Below are 24,866 nucleotides of genomic sequence, written 5' to 3'. Positions count from 1 at the left end.
ATGCAAATTGATTTAACTGAAATAATTACGTTCATCCAGTCCAGGTTTCACAAGCCTAATATCACAGGGAAGCAGACTGCGCTCATCCACTCTGTTTTCATTGAGTTTTAGGACATGAAAATGTTTACTTTCACTATGGTGGAAAGCCCAGAATGGTAGATTCTGAGCCGAGTTTGTTAAATTTTCTGGGAAGCCTGCTAGGATTGGCCTCTGGGTCTGCTCCTTCTTAACATATTAACTTTGTCTTGATTTATGTATCACATTTGCATAGCGTGTGAAGGCATTCCTCAGGGAGGAAATGGGAAAAACCAAAAGTCTGGTTGTTATGATAAATCCCCTTTACAAGTTTGTCCCTCTCTCACAATGTGTGTTTCAAGGCCATCCACTATCCTAAAACTCTTCATGTCTGTAAACTTCAATGGGGCAAAAAGGTATACTGTAATTTGATGTCTATGGATACTCCCAATCATCCAGGTCACGCTTGTCCCTGTAGGAAGTTAAAACCCACCCCTCTCCTAGAAAATGAAATATTTTAGGAAATATTAAAAGGGCAGAATATTTTCCCCTAAAAGGGGAGCAGAAACTCAACCTTTGTCAATGGGACATTAAGGCCTGAGCCAGTCTATTCTACATAACAAAGATCTATCTCCTTCAGGCACAGCGATAATAGGCAGAATATTTTCCCCTAAAAGGGGGGCAGAAACTCAACCTTTGTCAATGGGACATTAAGGCCTGAGCCAGTCTATTCTACATAACAAAGATCTATCTCCTTCAGGCACAGCCATAATAGGAATCCCAAAGCCCTTTCATTACATCATCACCCAGCAAGAGTCAATTAAGCTTGGGACTCAGGATAGCCTACAGCAGTGTTTCTCAACCTTGTCAACTTGAAGTCCACAGGACTTCAAGTTGACAAGGTTGAAAAACCCTGGCCTACAGAGTTGCCCCTGCACAGCCCCATTGGAATCTGACAACCAATCAGAATGCAAGCTCAAATTCAAAAGCCCAGAGAGGGCATAAAACCCAGGACACTCTCAGCATCTCTGTCTCTTTTTCTTGAAGATCTTCAAGGCATGTGATCATGTCCACCATTAAAAACCATCTTTCCAAGCAGCTCCCATGAATCCAGTGTCTTTTTCCCCACTTGGAAATGAACGCAGATGGACATTTCTTCCAATATCCCAAAGGTACTTTTATTTTCAAAAAGCAACTGGACTTTGTCACCCCACCCCCATACCCCGCCTGAAAACATTTGTTTTCTCATCCAAGAAGCTTCATCAGTTCTAACTGACTGGTGGGGAACCGGAAGGATTTATATTCTTTGCAGTTTTCTGCTGATTATCTGGTCATTAGCTCCCTCTCTGAGAGTTGTTGAGGCTAGCAGTCCCAAGAAGTTTCCATACTTGTTTACAATCTGATTTTGGTGAGCCTCAGGTTACAAATAAACCCCCAAATAGCCTCAAGGACCTTCTCTGAATGCTAATGACCAGAGTTCTTCAAAGAATATAAACTTTCCATTCCCCACAGTTCTGTTAAAACTGAAGAAGCTTCTTGGATGAGAAGTAAAATGTGTTTCAAAGGGGTCGGGGGGGACTAAGAAAGTCCAGTTACTTTTTAGAAATAAAAGTGTCGTGGCCCACCAGTGGAGCTGGCAACAGAGTCAGACAGTGAGGAGGTTGGGAAGGAACATGGGCCAGTCCTGGAGGCTGGGGAAGGCTCCGACGAGGGCTCTGCATCGGAGGTAGAGATGGGGCTGAGGTCGTCTGGCAGTGATCAGATGCCTACGGAGCTAGACAGCAGTGAGGCAGAGGAACAGCTGGAGCCTGTTCCCAGTGTGCGCATGCGCAGAGCTGCCAGAAGAAAAGAACAACTCAGAAATCAAGGTAGACTTGGTAGTAAGGTCACAGGTGGAAGGTGATTGGCCCCTCCCATAGGAAATAAATGAGTAGCAAAAGGGGAGTGGGCTTTTGCAGAAAACAATTCGTTCAGTTGTTAGATTCGTTTCAGGAGTGTGAAGATCTGTCTGTGAATCTCAGAGACTCTGTGCCCAGTCTTTCCTTACACAGCACCTCATTTGGAAAATATTTATATGGCAGCTTTCCAAGCTAGATAAGGTCTGTAGTCATAAATATTCCTTTGAAAGACTGTTTGCCAGGCCTTGCTGAATTCACATTGTTTAATAAAGGGGTTTTTGTTGAGACCAGGACTCTGCCTCATGCTTTTTGGGGAAGCCTAACAAAAAGTACCTTTGGGTTGTACTGTAACAATTAACAATTAAATGGGCTAACTTGGAGAAAGTGTCCAAAATCTCAGTGAAATTAAGATTTGGCAAATTTTATGAAACATTTCATCACAAACAATAGAACACGAAGTATTTTATGACATAATACAAAATATCACGTCCAATGGATAGGATTTACGTTCCTACCTGGGAAAAGGCCACTATTTTTGGAGTATGGGCCTGCCTAATAATAGTTTTGCTTTCATTTTCTGGATTCGTTTTTACAAAAGAAAACAGGGATTTAAGGGTTGCTATGTAATTATCAGCTTCTGCTCTTTCTTAGAAGGAAAAAGGTACTTGTCAAATTTGATTCCTGGTATTTGTATGGATACAATAAAGCAGCTTTGTTGTGTCTGTGGAAATGAGGAAATGGTTCCCGCTGCGTTTGCTTGAAATCTATTTTGATTTCAGCCTACAACAATGGGAAAGGTATTTACCTGAAATCTCCCATTCAACCATTAACCAGGCCCTACCCTGTTTAGTTTCCAAGCTCAGACAAGTGCTGCCATCTATCTATAAAAGAAATACTCTATTTTTCGGAGTCTAAGACACACTTTTTCCCCCCTAAAAGAGGTTGAAATTTTGGGTGCGTCTTATACACCGAATGTAGCCCCGCCCCTCCCCATCCTTTGGCTTTTGCCTCCCAGTCATTTGCCTCCTTGCAGCAAACAGCCTGTTTCCGTTTCCGTGACCCGTCAAAACCACGGTCCACAAAAGTGCGATCGACGAAAGCGCGCATTTGACGTCATCACAGCGCGATGAAAAAAATTAAAAATTGAAATAAAAATAAAATTAAAGCAAGCCGATTCACATAAAGGTAAGGGTTAGGGTTAGGTTTAGGGTTAGGTTAAGGGTTAGGGTTAGGTTTAGAGCGTTAGGGTTACGTTTAGCATTAGGTTAAGGGTTAACGTTAGGTTTAGCGTTAGGTTAAGGGTTAGGTTTAGGGTTAGATTTAGGGTTAGGTTAAGGGTTAGATTTAGGGTTAGGTTAAGGGTTAGGTTTGGGGGGGTTAGGGTAAGGTTTTCGCTTTATTTTTACATTTTTCGATCACAGCATGATGTTTTCGTCGCGCTGTGATGACGTCAAATGCGCGCTTTCGTCGACCACGATTTTGTCGTCCGCGGTTTTGTGGTGGAACCTCCGTTTCAGCTGATTAGCAGCTGTTTGTCAGTTGGATTGACCCCCCGACCATCAGCTGTTTCAAGCTGCAGGGATTGCTATTGCCTATTGCAGTCAACATGCACCTCATTTTTGGCCTCCACATCCCATTTTTGGCCTCTGCGCTTTGGCCCCATTTTCTGCCCATTCCAATCCCCGCTGCCCGGAACGGGTAGAAAATGGGGTGTGCGGAGGCCAAAAACGGGATGCAGAGAAGGCAGCAATAGGCAATGGTAACTCCTGCAGCTTGAAACAGGTGATCATCGGGAGGCCCATCCAACCGAAAATCAGTTGCTTGTGCTAATCAGGCTATGGTGAAGCTGAAACGGGTTGTTTGCTGTTTACTGCAAGGAGGAAAATTGCTGGGAGGCAGAAGCAGATTTTTTTTTTCTTGTTTTCCTCCTCAAAAGCTAGGTGCGTCTTATACGTCGGAGTGTCTTATACTCTGAAAAATACAGTAAACCTATTCATCTAAACAGTAGCCACTTTCCCCAGAAGAAGGCAACGTCTTACTTTGTACAAATAAAGTTCTCCTTGCATTTCTGCTTGAGGTGAGATGAGCTGCGACTCGGGGGTTCCTTGGTACGTCTCTTGCAACGGTATCTAAAGAAATATTGTCTGGAGAGAAAGAAATGCCAACATTTTATTTCCTATCAGGAACTCCTTTTAAAATCTATGTTAACCTTCGCTTTATCGTACCAGAAACATCCATGCCACCCACATCTCAGATCGTGTCCTATTTCTCAGGGATGTCTAGCACTTTAGGGAACTAGTTAAAATGGAAACCATTGAAGAACTCAATGGGACTGTTCTTTCAGCAGAGGTGACGGCTTGGTCCTCCTTTCCATCTTCCCCCACTACTGTAGCTGAGGTAAAATGTCCACATATTTATTCAGCATCTCCTCGGGATCACTGACCAAAGTTTTGTCCGTCACTTACAGGAAGACTAAACTTCGGACCTTCTGCAAATTAAACTGTGCTCTGCCGCTTGACTGTGGCCTCCATAAATGGTATTATCCCCTTATCCACTTACGGATAATGCAGGAAGGACCAGTTCAATGTAATCATTTCCTTAAGACACAGAAGTGCCTTCTAGAGCAGAGTGCCCCACATTCAGCTTCTTTGAATAATCTCAATTACATCATAATCTGTCTTTGAATGAATATCTCATTCATTTCCTAAGTGCAACAAAGCAGCCATTCATGAATCATGAATCATTAATCATAAACTTTATCAACCTTGTGTTGAAGCAGATGTTCCTTCTTCTGCACGACTCTTGGCCACCATCTGCAATTGCAAATTACAATTACAAATATAATTAATTATCTTCCCCCCCCTCCTGATCATAAATTCTAACACTGGATTTATATCCTTTCATATATATTCAGATAGATAGATAGATAGATAGATAGATAGATAGATAGATAGATAGATAGATAGATAGATAGATAGATAGATAGATAGATAGATAGATGATAGATAGATATTTTTTTCTGAGGTTTTCGCGGGTGTTAGTATGTAGGTCTTTGGTTGTTCGGGTTTTCTCCCGCGTAAAATTGGAAGTGTCTTGGCGACGTTTCGACGAAGTCTCATTCGTCATCTTCCAATTTTACGCGGGAGAAAACCCAAACAACCAAAGACCTACCTACGTACCTACCTATACATACATACACACACATATACATATACACATATACACGTAATTTTGTGTCACAACCCTGGTATGCCCAAATATGGGAGGAAGCATACTGCTTTCCTTTCTCTGTCTATCGGCTCATCTCAAGAGACCATCCAGACAGAAAGCCATTATTTTTACTGTTGCCTTTTTGTTACATTTGTGTTGCAACTGTGCTGATAAATAAATAAAGGGAGACTAGTATAGATCTATTTCAAGCTATTTAGCTCTCATCAGCTAGCCACACCCTTGTTGGGATTTGAATCTGAATCTATATCTATATCTATATCTATATCTACATCTACATCTACATATCTATCTATCTATCTATCTATCTATCTATCTATCTATCTATCTATCTATCTATCTATCTATCTATATCTGGTTCTTATTTATGACAGTAACCTTCTGATAAACTGTTGTGGTATGTTGGCCACCAGCCCCTCCAACAGCCAAATCAGAGGAGGAGGAGGAGGAGGAGGAGGAGGAGGAGGAGGAGGAGGAGGAGGAGGAGGAGGAGGAGGAGGAGGAGGAGGAGGAGGAAAGTCAGGGTCAGCATCAAGGCACCCCGAGAGCTCCGAGGGGTAAGAGGAAATGGAACTGGCAGAGAAAGAAACAAAGGCGGAGCCTGGCTGTCCGTCAGTCCTCAGATGGAGAATCAACAGCCCCCACGTCTGGAGGTGGCTGATGAGGAAGAGGAGGAACAGCTGGGTCCAGTGCCTGACACGCGGATGCACAGAAGGCAGAGGAGAGGAGAACAGGGGAAATCCGTGGGCCGATCCTTGGTACAGAAGAGCCACTGGTGTTAAGAGAAGCCCCACCCTAGCTCTGGAGATAAAAGGCAGGAGGTGGAGATGAATAGATGTGGCAGACAACTATTTATCTCCCTGCCGGGCAGACTTGTTAGCCTGCAGTGAGAGATAAACTTTTTGCCAGGGCTGTTGGCACTCCTAATAAAGGACTATTTTGAGTTAACTTCAGAGGGTTTTGTCGTGTTTAGGGAGCTGGGTCAGAAATAAGCAAAATCAATGGAGAAGCCAGATTCACTTAACAAGTGTGTTACTACCTTAATAACTGAGGGGATTTATTTAACAAGCGTTGCAAGAAAAATGGGGCAAAACTCATTTAACATCTTTCTTGCTTAGCAAAGAAAGATGTGATAGTTAAAGTTGAAAACTTTTTTAAAAAGGGGGGGGGGATACCATGCACACAACCTTAACTTGTTCTCTGGAGAAGCTCAAGTCATCGACAGAAAAAAAACTCATCACCTTGAACAGTTTTTTCAGATGCCCTTTTCCCTCTCAAAATACCTCCCATGAGCACCAAAGTTTGACAATCTGGAATATTTTTGATTGCATCCGTTTCTCCTTCTATCGGCATTTTAGAATTTTGAGTGCATACCCCAGAAAGTCCAGACATATCCTATGAAAGCTGTTGTGGCCCGCCAGCACAGCTGGCAGCAGACTCAGACAGTGAGGAGGTTGGGGAGGAACATGGACCAGTCCTGGAGTCTGGGGAAGGCTCTGCGTCGGAGGCAGAGAGGGGGCCAGGGCTGTGAGAGAGTTATCAGCTGCCTTTGGAGTCAGAGATAAGTGGGGCAGAAGAACAGCTGGAGCCTACTCCCAATGTGCGCATGCAGAGCTGTCAGGAGAAGGGAACAATTAAGGAAAATGGGTCGACTCGGGAGGAAAGGCGCAAGTGGACAATGAATGGCCACTCCCATAGGGAAAGGGCAGCAAAAGGGGAGTGGTGTTTGCAGGAGACAATTAATTTATTAGTGTGAAGATTTGCTTATCTGGGTTCGTGCCTAACAGAGACTCCTTGCCAAGTATTTCATTTGTACAGCGTTGCGCTCGGCCTGGCAACTATCCAAGGACTGATAAGGTCTGTTTTTGCAATTAAACCTTGAAAGGCTGGCTGTGAATGCAAGGAATCCACATTAGCCAAATAAAAACGAGATAAGGAGACTATTTGTGATTATGTTAAGCCTAGATCAGAACAAAAGCAAACACTGCAAATCAGAGGTCTTCAAATTTGGCAACTTTAAGACCTGTGGATTTCAACTCCCAGAATTCTGGGAATTGAAGTCCACAAGTCTTAAAGTTGCCAAGTTAGGGGGCCCCTGCTGTAAATCTTAGAAAGGAGTAAAATCCATGTCCCCTGATTTCCATTTGGCACAAGGCTGATGGGTATTTTTAAAAAAGGATTACCTTTCTAATGAGCCTCGACAGCTGCCATTTGACCTCCCAGCAGGGATCGCCATCTTCTTTTTCATTTGGATCCACATCTTCTAGGAAAAAATGTTCTCTGTTGAAGCAAGCAAAGCTACTCTTTGCGTAGGTGTCTCGGAGCTGTTAGAAAAATGGGGGAAGCCAAGTGTTAATTTAAATGAACTGAACTGTGGAGGCAGGAACACATACAGTAGGAATAGTACAGTAACTGAACATCAGCAATGTTTATTTGGATACATTTAGACACCAACCTCCCTCCCCAACTTCCATTTTTGTGTTCGGTGTTGGGGAATCCCAGCTTACATTTTAAACATATTTCATGATCTTATTCTTTTTATCAGGCCACTGATACCGATAACAGGAAGCTACTATCAACCCAGTTCCATCTGTTCAGTCTAGCACAGAGACTTTGTTTCCCCTTCTGCAAATTTCAAACGTCAACTATGAGATGCATTCATTCACAATCCTTTCGGTGGGGATTTTAGCAGTTTTATCATTGATCCTCACCGTTGATTTTGCTGAAATCCCCAGGTTGTAAAGCTCTCAGCCATTATTTGATTTTCCAGGCAGGCTGACACATGTCTGGTCAGAAGCAAACCATACGATTTTACATAAGGTTTGTCATCATAGGTAAGTATGTGAGAACTAACTAGAAAGCTGATTAAATTAAATAGGTGACCCAGGAGTTTCCATTTGATTTAAAATGTCAATTGCCATTAATTCAAGCTTCGGCCACAGTGGCAAAGATTCAGAGAATTGGAAGTCCAAAACTATAGAACTGCCCTAGTAATTCCTTTGAACTATAGTTCCTTTGAACTATGGTGCTGGAGAAGACTCCTGTGAATCCCTTGGACTGCAAGGCAATCAATCTGGTCAGTCTTAGAGGAGATCAACCTTGACTGCTCTTTAGAAAGCCAGATCCTGCAGATGAAACTCAAATACTTTGGCCACCTAATGAGAAGGAAGGACTCACTGGAAAAGAGTCTAATGCTGGGAAAGATTGAGGGCAAAAGAAGAAGGGGACGACAGAGAATGAGGTGGCTGGATGGAGTCACCAAAGCAGTAAGCATGAGCTTAAATGGACTCCAGAGGAGCGTAGAGGACAGGAAGGCCTGTAGGAATGTTGTCCATAGGGTCGCGATGGGTCGAACACGACTGCGCAACTAACAACCATTCCCGCTGGAAGAGACTTCCTTCAGATTGCAGTCTTTGTGTATTGATGCTTTTAGGGGCTTTCCCATAATAGTGTCAAATCTATCTGAAAAATAATTGACAAAATATATACATTTTTTTATTTACGTAACTTTATTAATCCACCTTAAGATACAAAAGAAGCAAAAGAAAATCAGGAAAGAAAGAAAATGGGGTATTATAAGATACAGCAGAATGGGAACCTCCCTCCTAAAAGGTCTTCAGAAATGAAAAGCAAATTTATTCGTAGGACACAATCATTATAATGCAACTGAACAAAAACAGTGTGGTCCAAAACAAGGAATCCAATGAAAAACAAAAACAAGTTGAACAAAACAAGGAAGTCTTCATTCCATCTGCCATTTTCCTCCCTCACAACCATCTCAGAATGACAAATGAGTTTCACAGAAGATTAGCCATCTTTATAAACAGTTACTGGACCACAAAATTCTCTCTTGCAAGACAGCAACATCAATCTCCCATGGATTTCTACAAGATGAGCCTTTGAAATATCTTGATATGCAGTTTGATCACGAAGTCCAAGCCTCAAACCCATCAAACTGTCTTCATGGACAAATTATTGAATTTATGAGGAAATTTAGACCTTCTCGGTCAAAGGAGGACAGCTGGTAAGCTGTGTGTGGCTCTTGCAGTAACCTTCTGCAGATCTAGTTCAGTTTCTTGTTGAACTTGGTATGGTAGGTTTTCTTCTGAAATTGACTGGGAGAATGCTATTTTAAGAACTGCACAATTTAAGGTGAGAGTAGGCTAAAAATCTGTTTTTCTCCCTTGCCTATTTTTTCCATCCTGATCCTGCCTACTATTTAGTGGCATTTTGAGTTTGCAACAGCTGTCCCAAAATTACTGGTTGCACTGTGCCCATTTTGGAAAATATTCTAAATTCCAAATAGATCCCCTTGCAGAACAGAAGTATTGAAATACTACTAATAAGCTCAGAGCAGTATGTCTTCATCTCAAGACAACTGTTTGAAACTTAAAATGTTTTGCACACTTTTTTTCTTTTAGTGCAGAACTGGCAGACCATTTAAATTTTAGCTCTTGATCTTAGTTGTATGTTTAAATCTAAAAGGGAAATCAAAGGAAAAAAATACATTAAGGGCTACTGTGATAATCATGCAATCATGACAAGTATACTACCGTATATGATTTGGCCTCCTGCACTAAGCAAAAGACAGAATTTATGACATGCAGACTTTTGAGACTTGAATATCCCAAAATTCCATTTTCTGAGTTCTGTTTGAGATTCACGCAGAAGAAAAAAAAATCCAACACAAATGTTTTTCAATTGTGATGTTTTGATTGGGCCTAATAAAGGTCCCAAAGCTATTTCAACCTGATAAGCTACTATTTTGTTTCAAGACCAATCCAGGAAGAAGCCAAAATGTTTATCTAGAACTGGACTTCATCTCTGCTTTAAAAGCCCACTAATGTTATTCTTTATTTGTAAATGCACTACTCACCTTCCACTGGAACTTATTATTTACAGAAATTGTTCCTGCTTCAATGCAAACTATTTGAATTTCATATCTCACTGAGTCCCTTGGACTGCAAGGCAATCAAAAGGGTCAGTCCTAGAGGAAATCAACCCTGACTGCTCTTTAGAAGGCCAGATCCTGAAGATGAAACTCAAATACTTTGGCCACCTAATGAGAAAGAAGGATTCACTGGAGATGAGCCTAAAGATTGAGGGCAAAAGAAGAATGGGATGACAGAGAATGAGGTGGCTGGATGGAGTCACTGAAGCAGTAGGGGTGAACTTAAATGGACTCCAGAGGATGGTAGAGAACAGGAAGGCCTGGAGGAACGTTGTCCATGGGGTCGCAATGGGTCGGACATGACTTCGCAACTAACAACAACAAGCTGACAGAGAGTGAGAGGGCGTGTAGCTGGACCCTAGCATGGGCTTCTAGAGCACAGCCTTTCTACAGATGCACTATGAGGAATATGATAATGACCTATTAATGTTTTGGGGTGTTACCAGCAGAAAATATTTATAAACTGCTAAGTTAGATTACTTTGTTCAGGAAATTCAAATAAGCAAAACAGCCAAGTTATTATAAAAAAAATAAGTGAAAACTTTATTCATCAAAGTTACAAGGAGAAAAAAACAACAACTATTTGTAACAACCCATTTATGTCCTTTACCCAAAACTGTAAAGAAAATCATGGATATTCATAGAGAACCTTGAAAATACTGGATAATGGAAGTTTGCCCAGCTTTTGAAGGAAGCTAAAGTTGCTTGTAGATCTTCAGTTCAACTTCACGGTGGCTTTCCATCTGCTCTTCTGTTTTCATCTGGTGACTAATCTGTATAAAACAAATTTGACAGTATGTTTAGTTTGGTATTTATTTGCCTACTCTACTAATTCCCCTCTTGTTATCCTCCCAAGATCAATTCTAAAGCATTCCTCAAAACTGATGCCCTAAAATACAAAGGTAATTGATTACACGTTCTTCCTTTTTTGCTACTTAAAAGGGAGAACGTTTGTAAATTCTTCACATGGAAACTCTGCCTCCATCTTTACCCTAAATTAGCTTTTTTCTTGTCCCAACCAACCTCATGTAATTCATCCTCACACATGTACATACCTATGCATAAATCAATGAAAGGTGTCATCTTTGCTTCATCGACAGGGTTCACGGTTTTTCCATGCTTTCCCAGTAACATTCTATAATTATCCATAACTTTCATTCTCCTGCTGTTTCCATCGTTCCATCTCTATTTTCATTTTATCGCTCGGAGTATTTTAATGCAATCCAAATCTGTGCTTTATAGGTTATTCAGAAACAGAGTTACAGTGGCCATCGATGACAGAAAAAAATTCCTCGTTCATAACTCACAAAGTGATAAGTGTACATGTTCCATGATGCTCCACTCACTGCCATATGATCAAGCTTCAAACACAAGGGTAAAAAATCTTTACGGGTAGTCCTCGAGGTAAGACCACAATTAAAGTGAAATTTCTGTTGCTAAGAGACAGTTGTTAAGTGAATTTTGTTCCATTTTAATGCCTTTCTTGCCGCATTTGTTAAGTGAATCACTACAGTTGTTAAATTAGTTACAAGGCTTTTAAGTGACTCTCGTGTGCCCACTGACTTTGCTTGTCAGAAGGCGTTCTGACCTAGACTGCCCAAGAGCATGAAGCACCCTCCTTTGTCCTGACCAAAATCCCTTTTATTGATTTACTGTGAATTCTTCTCATTTGCATCCAACAAAGTCTTTCAAGGGAGGATTTACAGTCACAAACCATATCTGGCTTGGAGAGCTGACAGGCCAATATCAGCAAAACTTGGCAAGGAGTCTCGGAGAGTCACAAACCAATTAAGCGAACTAGTTGTCTCCTGCAAACTCCACTCCCCTTTCGCTCCTCTTTGATTTCCTCTGGGAGGGGTCATTCATCGTCTGGCCTTATTCCCAAGTCGACCCCTGTTCTTTAGCTGTTCCCTTCATTTGGCAACTCTGCACATGCACAGATTGGGAACAGGCTCCAGCTGTTTGCTTGCCTCACTGATGTCTGACTCTGAAGGCAGCTAACTGACATACAGCTCTGGCCCCCTCTCTGCCTCCGACACAGACTCCAGGACTGGCCCCTGTTCTTTCTCAACCTCCTCGCTGTCCAAATCTGCTGCCAGCTCTGCTGGATGCTGGTGAACCACAACAGAAGGTTGACTCTAGGACAGCAACCATTATAAATATGAATTAATTGCCAAGCATCTGAATTTGGATCACGTGATCATGGGGATGCTGCAATGGTCGTAAGTGTGAAAAATGGGCCCAAGTCATTTTTTTTTCATGCTTTCGAAAAGTCAGTAAAAGAATTGTTTTAAGTCAAGGACTATCTGTACAACGAAATCACCAAGAAACAAGATGGCACAAATGGCTTTTCTGAACAGTGTCAAACGTTTCTTGGATGTGTAATGAAGCCTCTTCAAGATAGATAATTAGGTACGAAGTGTTCAGAGGATAATCTATAAAATCAAAAAAACCCATCAAATTTCCTCTCAAAGTTGACCAAGATTGAGTCTTCCTTTCTGAGCCACAAATAGCAGACAAAAACCACTTCTCACCTAAATTCATCCCTTACTGTCACTTCAAGGCAGACTGAAAAAGGAAACTCTACTTTTGAGTAGAATAACTTGAGGGAGAAAATATGACTCTACAAAATGAGAGGAACAGATGTTGGTTTGCTTTCAACTTTAGTCCTGAAAGCACTTCTTCGTGCAACATTTTGAATGCCCTCCACTCAAGTGAAGAGCCCCTAGAAAATACAAGAAAAGCAAAAGAACAAAACCATTGCTTCAATATCTTTCTTCATATTTTCTCCCATTAGGCTGTTAAATAAATTCCAAGCTCCAAATCATTGCTATAATCAAATTCAATAATAAATCATTGCTATAGTCAAATTCAACAATAACAAAAGTCTACACGGTAATCTTAGGTATCTAATCTTTCCTCCTCAATATTTGATCTCAGTAACTGGATATCAAATATTTTAAATTTAGTTTTACGGACTCTTAAAATTACTGCCTTCAGGGCTTCCAGAACTTCCATTGCCTTTTCACAACTGGGAAATGGAAGTGACAGATGAAGGGAAAGGAAGTGAGAGGGGAGGATGAAGATGGAGACAGAAGTAGGAAATTCCAGGTCCTGATGATCCTCACACTCCCCAGATCTTAAGTATATTTTGGAAGACTCCCAATTCTAATCAGCTATGCTTTTCTCAAATACCATATTTTTCATAGTATAAGACGCACCTTTTCCCCCCCTCAAAAAAAGAGGCTGAAAATCTGGGTGCGTCTTATACACTGAATACAGCATTTTTTGCCTCCTGAAACCCCGCTCCCCTTCACCAAAATGGTCGTGCATAGCCTTTAGGAGGCTTCCAGAGTGCTTGCGGCGCTGGGGAAGGCAAAAATGAGCAAAAAACGGGCCGTTTTTTTGGTCAATTTTCCCTCACACCCAATTTCTCAGGAGCACTCTATAAGCCTCCTAAAGGCTATTCATGCCCTTTTTTTCTTTTTTGGAAAAAAAAAAGGCAGTTTTCGGGGAAAACAGGCCATTTTGGGGAGATCTGCAGAGTGCAAAAACCTTTTTTTAAATTGCCTCTTCAAAATCTTGGCGCATCTTATACTCCAGTGTGTCTTATACTCCAAAAAATATGGTACCTCCAAAAGGTTAATGTCCAGGTTGGAGTTATCCGAGACCTGTCAAAACTTATAATATTAGATGGGGACATTCATAACAGCCCACGGACTTATATTTGATCTTTATCATTGGCTCTCTGGCCTTCTCCCTAGGGAGGAGAAGCAGACGGCGTGAGTCTCTTTGTTGAATGACTTTCTGTCTGAGAAGCAAGAAGGTGGGAAGTAAGATAAAAGGCAGCCAAGCAGGTAGCAACAGGGTTGGGCCCGTGAATGTATCCGGCTTGAGGGCCTTCAAAAGCTGACAGCAGAGGTAGTCACTGCTGACTTGCCTGCTTCAGATTTCTGTTTCGGCTTGTCCTGATTTAAGGTACAATCTTCCCTCACTGTCAGTTGCCAGAATTCCCATTCAACCTTGGGTGAATCGGATGCATGCCTTTTTGTCATAACTACTGCCAGATCCAAATATTTGCTAGGTCTGACTTTGATCTAAAAATTAGAAGGGAATATTTTCCTGGCTCTAGTTTGGCAATTGGAGAAACCATTTATGATCATGCTTTATACGGATGGCTTAAAAAAACACAGAATGAAGAGCAACCAAAGAATTCATGAATTAGAGAAGCTTTCCCTTTAGAAGAAAGACTATAGAAAGTGGATTGTGCAGCTTAGTCTTCCAGTAGACTTAAAGAGTAGACCAGAGAGACTCCAGTAGACCTGGGAGGCTCCATGGCAATGTATAAATTAAGCATGAAGTAAAAGAGGAAGATTAAAAGTTCTCTCTCTCTGTCACCATACTTCTCTCAAATAACTAGTCATTAAGGAGCTGGAGTAGGCGTGAGTAAACCTGTTCAGACTGAGTCTTCCCAAGAGCATGAAACAAACTCCTTGTCCCGGCAAAACCCGCTTTTAATAATTTGCTGTGAATTCTGCTCATTCACAGTCAGCAAAGTCTTTCAAAGGAGGATTTACAGTCACAGACCTTATCTGGCTGGGAGAGCTGACAGAATCTGCAGAATTTGGCAAGGAGTCTCCGAGAGTCACGAACAAACTAATTGTCTCCTGCAAACTCCACTTCTCTTTCGCTCCTCTTTTATTTCCTCTGAGAGGGGCCATTCATCATCTGACCTTACTCCCAAGTCGACCCCTGTTTTTTAGTTGTTCCCGCTCTGTGCATGTGCACCCTGGGAACAGGCTCCAGCTGTTCCTCTGCCTCACTGATGTCTGACTCTGAAGGCAGCTGATAGCTGGCATATGGCTCAGGCCCCCGCTCTGCCTCCGACATAGAGCCCTCATCAGAGCCTTCCCCAGACTCCAGGACTGGCCCATGTTCCACCCCAACCTCCTCACTGTCTGAATCTGCTGCCAGTTCTGCTGGTTGCTGGCGGGCCACAACAAAACTCAGGTTCTGCTCCATCTTCAACTATGAAATCTTACTATGGGTAATTTTGGACCAGTCCCACTCAATCCAATCCACCTACATTGTTGATGTGTGAAGGGAAAAAGAGGAGGAGAAAGTATTATGTGTACCATTCAGTCCTCCTGAATGAAAAGCAAAGTATAAATTAAATAAATAACCAACCAACCAACCAACCAACCAGGAAAGAGAACTGCTGCCTTCCTATCTCTAAGCTTCTTAGATATATCCCCATTGTCCCTATATGATGCAGAAAGCTGAAGTGGATCCAAGCCTCATCTAGCAAAGTGTAAATCATAAACATCTAGCAGATGTTTCTAATTTACATATGGTGGTTTCCTAATATTCTTTTGGCCTGATCACTTCCCTGTTGCAGTGCTGCCGTTTTTCAGGCCTTTGTTTTGATCCCACGGTAATAGGGCCACCTTGAAAATACACAGACCTATTTATCCCGTGAAGAATGGGCAGCTGCTTCAGACAACTGTGTAAGAGAAATAAATTATACAAGGTTATATACACTACCTACGTTTCTGTTGGCAGAACAGCTCTTATGCAAAAGGAGGAAGTTGTCATTGGAATCAGAAACTGAAGATGACAATTGTGTGCATGTCTATTTGTTTCATCATCCTGGTTTTTTTTTCTAACATCAGGCAGGAAAAAAAAACCTTGTGAGAAACTCTTTTTACCTCTATTGGAAACCATCAGCCCTGAAGATAGGAAAAAGCCTATCTAGCAGAAAAAGGCCCAAATGTAAACAAACAGAAGAATAAATTGATAGGCCAGCCTGCAGGAACCATCACCCTCGGACAGCCCAGGAAATGCAATTCTTCACATCTGGTGTAGATTCTTCCCCATTCACTTATCTATTTAACTCGGCATACATACTGCTGGCTACTCAAAACGTTCAGCCGTTTGCAATGAAATCTAAAACCCAAACGTTAGAAACAGATGGAATAACAAGATACAAACACAAGACGAATGGGGGCAGTTTGTAATTTAAAAAATAATAATAACAGTGGAAATTAGGGGTGCAAAGAATGCGTTTAAGGAACTTTTTCCTGACACCCATGAATTCTGCAGTTTCTTCTCCAGCTAGTCCAGAGAAGCAGGCAACCACAGGAAGACACGGTTTCAAGTGACTGAGAGATGAATTTGTGGAAATTGTGGGAACCTATCTCCCCCATTGGCTCAGTAAGCTTGGAAATTCAAAGGGAAAGTATTCTCATAAGACCGTGATGGTGAAGCTGTGGTACCTAGAGCCCTATCTGTGGGCATGCGAGCCGCTGCCCCAGCTCCACTGTGCATGCGCGCGTGCCTCTCAGCAGCCAGCTGGTTTTGGTGTCTCTGCCATGCATGCAGGAGGGGGGGCATGCCCGGGTTGCAAATGGGGGTGGTGTCATCTGCATACCTGGGGTGAGGTGCACGTGGGTGTGTGTGTGTCACACATGCATATGCGAAGGGCATGGGTGTGTGTGTTGTGTGTGAATTGCATTATGGGGATGTTTCGACACTGAGTGTCGAAAAGGTTAGGCATCACTGTCATAAGAGGTAAGGGAAGACACCTACAGTGGGTTTTTTCCCCCCATAAAGATTAACTGGACTGAAGTATCATTTCTAGACTGAAAGTTAGGCTGCTGTTTTTTGCTGGGTATTTCCAGGGCTATTTTCATTTTGCAAAAGACAAAACTTGTCATTAGCCGAAAGGCTCTATGTGGGAGGCAGGATCCTATGATAGCTCATCCTTTCTGTTTATCTTCTGTGGTCTCACTGTCTGAACTGGCCATAGACATAGAAAAAAAACATCTGGGGGAGATCTATATAAAGTCGCATTATCGAAATGTTTTCACTATAAATGAAGATAGACAACAATTCTAGCAATTAACAAGTAGATGGAAAGGGGGGGTGGAGAAAGCACAGGGCAAGAGAGTCACAGGAAGGGGTTCACAAGAAGCAGCATTAGGAACTAGGATCAAATACTACTCTTACCAAAGATATATCCTCCATAAAGGTGAAATGTCTTTTTTTATTTACTTATAACCAAGGCTTCTTGTTTCGAAAACAAGCTAGCATAGGAGAGCTTAAGTAAGGTATTGTCTAGCCATAAACTATAGCCATGTAGGGAGCAAATAACCAGAAGCATTGGCTGAATGCAAACCATAGAAGAGTTGAAGAATTCCATTTTAATGTATGCCAATTAGTGTACATTTAAAGTAACAATGAAGTTATTCCAAGTCCAAATTTATTGTTGCTATCTATACACAGGTAGTCCTCCTCAATTTACAACAGTTCATTTAGTGACCGTTCAAAGTTACAACTGAATGAAAAAAATGATCATTTTTCAGTTACCATCTTTGTAGCATCCCCATGATCATGCGATAAAAATTCATATGCTTTGGCAACTTTGGTTCATATTTATGACCATTGCTGTGTCCCAAGGCCATGCGATCACCTTTTGCAAAGTCAATGGGGAAGCCAAGTCAATAAGGAAGCCAGATTTACCTAGCAAACAAGTTACTAACTTAACTGCAGTGATTCACTTAACAACTGTGGCAAGATAGGTCGTAAAATGGGGCAAAAACTCACTTAACAAAGGTTTCACTCAACTACAGAAATTTTGGGCTCAATCCTTTGCATCTGAAGTTGAGGACTACAATCCAGTCAACTAATAGTCAAAGTTAAATTGACTCTAGATCAGTGTTTCTCAACCTTGGCAACTTGAAGATGTCTGGACTTCAACTCCCAGAATTCCCCAGCCAGCATTCGCTGGCTGGGGAATTCTGGGAGTTGAAGTCCAGACATCTTCAAGTTGCCAAGGTTGAGAAACACTGCTCTAGATAATGGAATTGGGGGAGGTGGGGAGGTAGATTTGCGTTTCTTGTGGCAATGCAAGGACTCCACACTGATAACACATTTAACCCCTCCTTCTAGTAACTCAGTTTTCTTTTCTCCTACAACTCACAGATCAAAAATTATTTTAATCCATACACATATATGTGTGCCCTGGTTTAGTTTAAGATTCAAATCAAAAATGGCATTCAGGTAGAAGTGACAGAGAGTAATTCCATGTGTCTGACTTAAGAATAAACTAGAAGGAGTTCCTGAAACAAAATTGTGTCTAGAATTGCAGGTGACGTTCTCTCATCCCATTTGCAGAATGTCAGATTCAAAATCTGAAAATGAATCGTCATAGGCCAGTGCTCAAAGGTGAGCATCCAATGAGGAACCTTTCAGCGGTCAAGCTCCACCTCTCAAAAAGTAGAATATGCAGGAATTTTCACAATACTCAGGAAACGGTCATGTCTGGCAACGCATATTTGTCTGGAGTAGTTCCATGGCAAAATAGGCAGCAAATGAATTTAACAATAACAACAACAACAAGACAGGCACCGGCCACATAACACCTCAGACCTAACAATTGTCGTTAAGAAAGACAAAAAAAGTCTGGATAGTGGAAGTGTCAGTGCCGGAGACAGCAGAATAAAAGAGAAAGAACTGGAGAAGACACCAAAAAACAAAGACATACATATAGAAATAGAACGACTGTGGCAAAGGCAAGCAAGGATAGTACTAATAGCAATGGCACCTTGGTGCAATCCCAAAGCAACTGGAGCACCACTTGAACACCATTGGCATTGACAAATTCGCCATCGGTCAACTGCAGAAGGCACCTTTACTTGGAACAGCTTTCATCCTGCAACAATATCCGTAACACCATCAAACATCCAGATCTGCTTATCCCAGTTCCCAGGAGTAGGTAGACAAAAATGCCAAACCCAGTCTGAACATCTGGCTGATTGTATGATGGGCAATAATAACAGCAATAGTGCTTAGTCTTATATTCTGCTTCACAGTGCTTTACAGCCCTCTCTGAACGGTTTACAGAGTCAGCATATTGCCCCCAACAATCTGGGTCCTCATTTTATCGACTTAAGAAGGATGGAAGGCTTAGTCAATCTTGAGCGGCGAGACTCAAACTGCTAAACTACCCACAGAAGTAGCCTGCAGTACTGCATTCTAACCATTGTGCCACCATAGCTCCTAGTTATATATAACTCCTATATAGTAGTTACATATATACTATTATTTAATACTTCCTCCTTGAACATTTTTCTTCTTCTCTCTTAAGAAATATTGGGTACTACGGCACTCACAAAGTTCCCCAGAAACTGCATTTTGGGAAGTAGTAGAAGTTAGTCACACAGCATAATTAAATCATTGCAAATGTGATCTAGCTGAGTTTTCGCTTCTGCCTAGACAATTCAGCAATTGTTATTTAGAGAAATAGTTGTCAAGAAAGGAAAACAGGGAGATCAGGAGAGTCAACTGTGTGATGAAGGGATATGTAGGCTTCAGGACAAACTTAACTTTAACTTCCACCACTCGGAACGGCAACGATTCAGTTAAATTCCTCCTCCCACTGTGGCCACGGGGAGAGGTTATGAAAATCCCAGTCTAACATCTGGAGGAACACAAATAATAGAACTGGCATGTCTGAAGAATTTTTTAGAAACAGCGCAATAGATTCCCTGGTTCTTGCTCAATTATTTTAATAATGTAAAGATTATTCCTATTTTTTTTCTTATTGATTTCATATTTAATTTAAAATACCCTATTTTCTAATCCCTTCTAAGTGGGTAGTGAAAATTGTTAAAAACAGAACAACCACAGGAAGTTTTAACTTCCCATCCCAACCTCCCAGGCTGCAAGAGCTGTGCTGGCGCAGTGGTTAGAGTGCATTACTGCAGGCTACGTCTGCTGACTGCTAGCTGCAGTTCAGCAGTTCAAATCCCATCAGGCTCAAGGTTGACTCAGCCTACCATCCTTCGGAGGTGGGTAAAATGAGAACCCAGATTGTTGGGTGCAATATGCTGACTCTGTAAACCGCTTAGAGATGGCTGTAAAAGCACTATGAAGTGGTATAGAAGTGCTAAAAGAAACAGGGAGGTTGACCTAGGGTTGGTCTAGAAGACCTCCAAGGTCCCTTCCTGTTCTGTTCGATTGAATCTTCTGATTGTTTGAAACAAGAGTACTATGAAGGAAAGTCCCATTTCACTACTGGATGCACTTTAAAATTGTTCTCTTTCCAAAACATTACATCCTGAAAAATGTATCTTTTAAAGAAAAATTACAACCAAAGCTACAATAATTCCCAGCTGCCTCCAGTGCAGTGACAGATGGATCAATTAGGTTCAGACAATAATGGCTTTCATTCAACAAACTTGTTTTCGCTGGAAAATGTATGAAGATAAGCAGAAGTGGACTTTCATACAGCCTCTTAAATGAGAGCACAACCCTTTATTTGGCTGATATGGGATAAAAAATGCAGGAACCAAAGCAAATAATCAAGGCTCATCCATTATGCAAATGCATGCCTGTGTCATGTTCTCCTCCTTTTTTAAAAGGTATAAATATCAGTGCTTGTTTTCTGCGTGTGTCTGTGTGTGTTACTATGAGAGAAGGCAAACCCTAACAGTATATACTGAATAATAAACACCAAAGGGAGCCTGGGTTATTTGCTTTGGGTCTTGTTTTTCTTTAATTCCACATCAATCAAATAAAGGGAGGTGTTACCTGTATTTCATTTCATAGAGAGAACTATGGAAAGAGACCACAAACTTGATTGAAGTAAGTAATAATCCTTTTTTTTTTCCCCTTCTGAAAGTCAATCTTCTTGTTCCTCTAGTTTTACAGCTCTCCCGCATAACAAGGTTTTCATTACTCTCTACATCAATTCATGCAAACGAACAACAAGTAACTTGAGCCTATATTGTTAACCACACATCTAAGTTGTCAAACACATCCTGGAATTCACCAGATCAATTTCTATTACCAAGCACAAAGGCTGCATCGACAGTATTTGTGCTGCAAGACACTGCATGTTGCAGCCGGTCTTTCAGATTCGACTGAAGTTAAACTGCAAGCAAAAACGTAATTTACCACATTTTAGCCTCCAGCGTTGGGCAAGCGCAGGCTACATTGGTTAGCCTCTGAACTAGTGAAAATCCTGGATCTTGGGTTATTTCAGTAACCTCTGGTTCAGTTAAGCAGGAATAAAAGTGCTGCGTTTGCACCCAACCTCTCTGCCACTGGCAAAGTCTCAAAACAATCTTTCAAATCATAACAGGAATTTGGACAGGGAGCAGTCCACTTCAGAGCATTTGGCTTCAGCAGAGTAATAATCCTGCAGTGTTTAGAAAGCAAAGGCTAAAGAAAGACATGTTTGCTGACCAAAGGTTAGGCAGGTTGTCCAGTGTTGAAAAGTGTACGTAAGGCAAAAACAAGGAATACCTGTTTTGATCCCTGGAGGAATAAGATGTATGTACCTTTTGTTCATAAGGGTACTACTTCTCTCCAAACAAGAAATGCATCATTCTTGTGTTGGCCACCAAGGTAACAAGCATCACACAATACCTTGAATTTCTTCCCAGTGTCTTGGAGCCAAATATATATTGCAGTTTTATTTAATTTGCTCAGTGACTCAGGTAAGTAGGTAGATAGGTAGTTGTGATCTACTAGAAGTTTGTGGTCGAGACAGATGGGATAATTTGGCAACATTGGGTGATTAATGTGCTAGTTTTACCTGGGTTTGAAAGAGTCAGCTTTCTTCTTTTTAAAAGGCATTATGTAAAACTGGTTTTTAGCAGGATAAAAGTGCCATTTCCTGCTCCCAATTCTTCAGCATTTGTGACTGCAATGGCCCCTGAATGCCAAGAAGAAAAAAAGGGGGGCTGAGGCTTCAAGCTGCATCCCCCCTCCCCATTTGCTCCTCAGTGGGCTGAAATAAGAGATCCCTCTATTTTTTTTTTATCTCAGCACTGATAGGTGATTCTACCCACTGGGTGTGGGCAAAACGCCCTTTATACTTGAGCATCCAGAGTACCACGTTCTCCTGCCTTCTTCCACAAGCCAGGATCCAGAAAAACAAAAGCAATGTGTGAATCCAGCCTATGGTTTACAAAACCACTGAGAAAAGCATGGAAGTAGGCAGGATGGGCAACTCCCTTGCTCTTCCTGCTCAGCTGGTTGCAGGAAATGTGTTTGAATTGTGGGAATGTGTGAAAGGAAAAAGTCAAATGCAACCTTAGCCCTCTTCCCCTTGCCTAAACAACAGAATTGGCTTGCATGCAAGGCTGTTATTCATCTGTATTGTTCTTCTGGAAATAGTCCCACAAGAGTTAAATAGCAAATTTTTAAACCATTTTTTTTTCCTTTTAAACTTTTCCATGCAGTAATATATATATATATGTATGTATGTATGTATATGTGTGTGTGTGTGTGTATGTATGTATGTATGTATGTATGTATGTATGTATATAAAAGCTCACTTTCTGCTTAGGTTAGTGATTTTTTTTTTCAAAGTGGAGAAGTGAAACACTCAACATTCCCCCATAGAAACCCAGAATTATGCAAGATAATTTAGTCCAGCAATAAGACATGTGCAATACAACACATTTTTGAAAGCACAGGTTGAGTGAATGTTGCAAGACGAGACTGGAACTGCTTCAGGGAAATTCAGTTAGGACCGGTTGGTACGAAGAAATTAACTGTATTCTGCCTACTGCAGAAATAGAAATCTTATCTCGTTGGAATGCCCAATGGGTAGATATCATTCTCCCAGCTTTTGTTTCTTGTTTTTGAAAAGAAAACCCACTAAGAAAACAAACCAAAGCCACAGAGATTGCTGACTAGGCACCATACCAGCATTTTTCAAACTTGTTTCTCAAAACTTTCCCAACACGCTTGCTGGGGAATTCTGGGAGTTGGGGTAGCCAAGTGTAGGGAACGCAACCCAGCCCAACACAAACTCAAATGGTTCTGGTAAAGGGTTCAAATCTCACAACAGAGGCTAATAATGTATGGCAGAAAACCCCGGAAGGCTCTCAGACAAAGGGAGCCCGCTTTTAAAACGGAGGTAAACAAAGGCCGATCGTTTTGCAACCTTTGGTGAAGTTTTTCACCCTCTCACGGGTTGGGGGGGGAAGAAATAGCTCCCTGTTCTTGTTTTAAATAGTTCTGAATTACATTTTTAAGCCGTTCTTTAATGCACGATTAATTTAAACACAGGCTAGGAGACAGCAGGCGCGGTATATTTATTTGGAGTATAGGACTTGCAGGCGCTGCACGTCTCTTTGCAAGTAAGTACAGTAAACCCCAGACAGCAAACCTTTCTTGGTTAGCTCAGTCCCGCTAAAACCAAGACCATCTCCCGCCATTAACTTGTCTCCCCCTTCCTCTGCAAAAAAAAAGCAACCTACAAAGGATTTCCGCCTGCTTGCACCGCAGCCATGAACGTTTCTTGCCAATTTAATCCCCCTGGGTTTTTATGGGGCTTACTGTAGGGTAAGCAAGCTTGATCATTTTGGATAAGGAATGAAAGGGGCGATTGGCGGATTCGGTGGGCCCCGAAGCAATTTTTGTATTTGGCTAAAACAAAAGCATCGGGGGGGATTGGGGGGGGGTACGGCTAATCGGTGGGGCAAATAGGCCTCATTGGAGAGAAGAGCCAGAAAGTTGGAAAACTCGGGATAAGAAAAAGTAGCCAAGAAATTTTTTTTAAAAAAAGTATTCGCGATGCATTTCAGCGAGTGATCCTTAGCAACGCGGGCTTTGTTTGAGTAGCCGATCCGGGCCAGGTTGGCCAAGGGGCCTAAATTGCAAAGGGACAGATGGGTGGGTGGGTGGGTGAAGAGATCGGGGCCGTGCGTTTTACAGCAAATCCGATGGGAGTTGCAAAGGACGTGTTGCAAATCCGATGGAGTTGCAAACGTAAAATGGGAAGGGGGGGACGGGGATTGAAGAATCCCCCCCCTTTTTTTTGCAAGAAGTAAAACCTCCCCTTCTCTCTCCCACCTCGCCCCGCCAGACGAAACCCACGAACGTCGCACCGACCTGTTGCAGCTCGTTGGTGAAATAAAGGAAAGTGATCGCCACGCAGATGGATTGCAAGAGCACGGCGAAAATCAGGATGAGCCCGCAGGTCTGGCCCGTGCTGGGCCCGCCTGATGCCACCATGGTGGTCGCTGGCGGATGCACACACACAAAAAATGGAGGGTTTCGCACAAGCGGACGAGCGGTGGGAGATTCTGTCCTTGTCTGGAGAGAGGCCTGCCGGACTCGGATTGGGGTGGTTAAGGTGGAGCCACGTCCGGCCTCTTTCAAAGCCCGCTTTGCTCCTCCTCCTTTTCCTCTTGTTCAAGAGTCGCCTTGGCAGTTTTGAGAAGTTTCTGGGAAGTTGGAAAAAGATCCCGGGATGCAGAGAAAGAGAAAGAGAAGGAAGGGAAAAAAGGAAAGAAAGAAAGAGAAAGAAAAAAGGGCCGGCAAGTAGGGAGGAGGGGAGGAATGGGGAGAGAGAGAGAGAAAGGAAAGGAAGGAAAGGAAGGAAAAAAGAAAGAAAGACAAAAAACAAAGGCGGGCAAGCAGGGAGGAGGGAGGGAAGGAAGAGCAAGCAGGGAGGGAGGGAAGAAGGGAGAGAGAGAAAAAAGAAAGAAAGAAAAAGAAGAGAAGAAAGAAAGAGAAAAAAGAATGCTGGGCAAGCAGAGTGGAGGGAAAGAAGGAAGAGCAAACGGAGGGAGGGAGAGAGAGAAAAAAAGAGGAAAGAAAGAAAAAGAAGGGAAGAAAGAAAGAGAAAAAAATTATGGTGGGCAAGCAGGTTGGAGGGAAAGAAGGAAGAGCAAGCAGGAAGGAAGAAAGGGAGAGAGGGAGGGAGGAAAGGAAGGGAAAAAAGAAAGAAAGACAAAAAACAAAGGCGGGCA

The 24,866-nt window shown here is 42.1% G+C and overlaps 1 protein-coding gene across 1 annotated transcript in view; it reads right to left on the bottom strand.

Annotated features, from left to right (window-relative positions):
- The window catches only part of TNFSF10 (TNF superfamily member 10), a 29,768-nt gene extending 5,383 nt beyond the window's left edge, over window positions 1-24,385 (bottom strand). The window contains exons 1-4 of the mRNA XM_014065005.2: window positions 24,004-24,385; window positions 7,325-7,465; window positions 4,678-4,726; window positions 3,953-4,057 (exon numbers count right to left, since the gene is read on the bottom strand). Coding sequence (XP_013920480.2) covers window positions 3,953-4,057; window positions 4,678-4,726; window positions 7,325-7,465; window positions 24,004-24,126 — 418 coding nt within the window. The 5' untranslated portion in view covers window positions 24,127-24,385. The remainder of the gene's footprint in view (window positions 1-3,952; window positions 4,058-4,677; window positions 4,727-7,324; window positions 7,466-24,003) is intronic.
- Between the last annotated feature and the right edge of the window lie 481 nt (window positions 24,386-24,866).

Source organism: Thamnophis sirtalis, unplaced genomic scaffold, assembly GCF_051295495.1.
Source record: "Thamnophis sirtalis isolate CommonGarterSnake01/CBP01778 unplaced genomic scaffold, rThaSir2_p1.2 scaffold_11, whole genome shotgun sequence".
Taxonomy (NCBI): domain Eukaryota; kingdom Metazoa; phylum Chordata; class Lepidosauria; order Squamata; family Natricidae; genus Thamnophis; species Thamnophis sirtalis.
The sequence above is the reverse complement of the archived record's forward strand: the minus strand, read 5'-3'. Positions and strand labels throughout refer to the sequence as shown.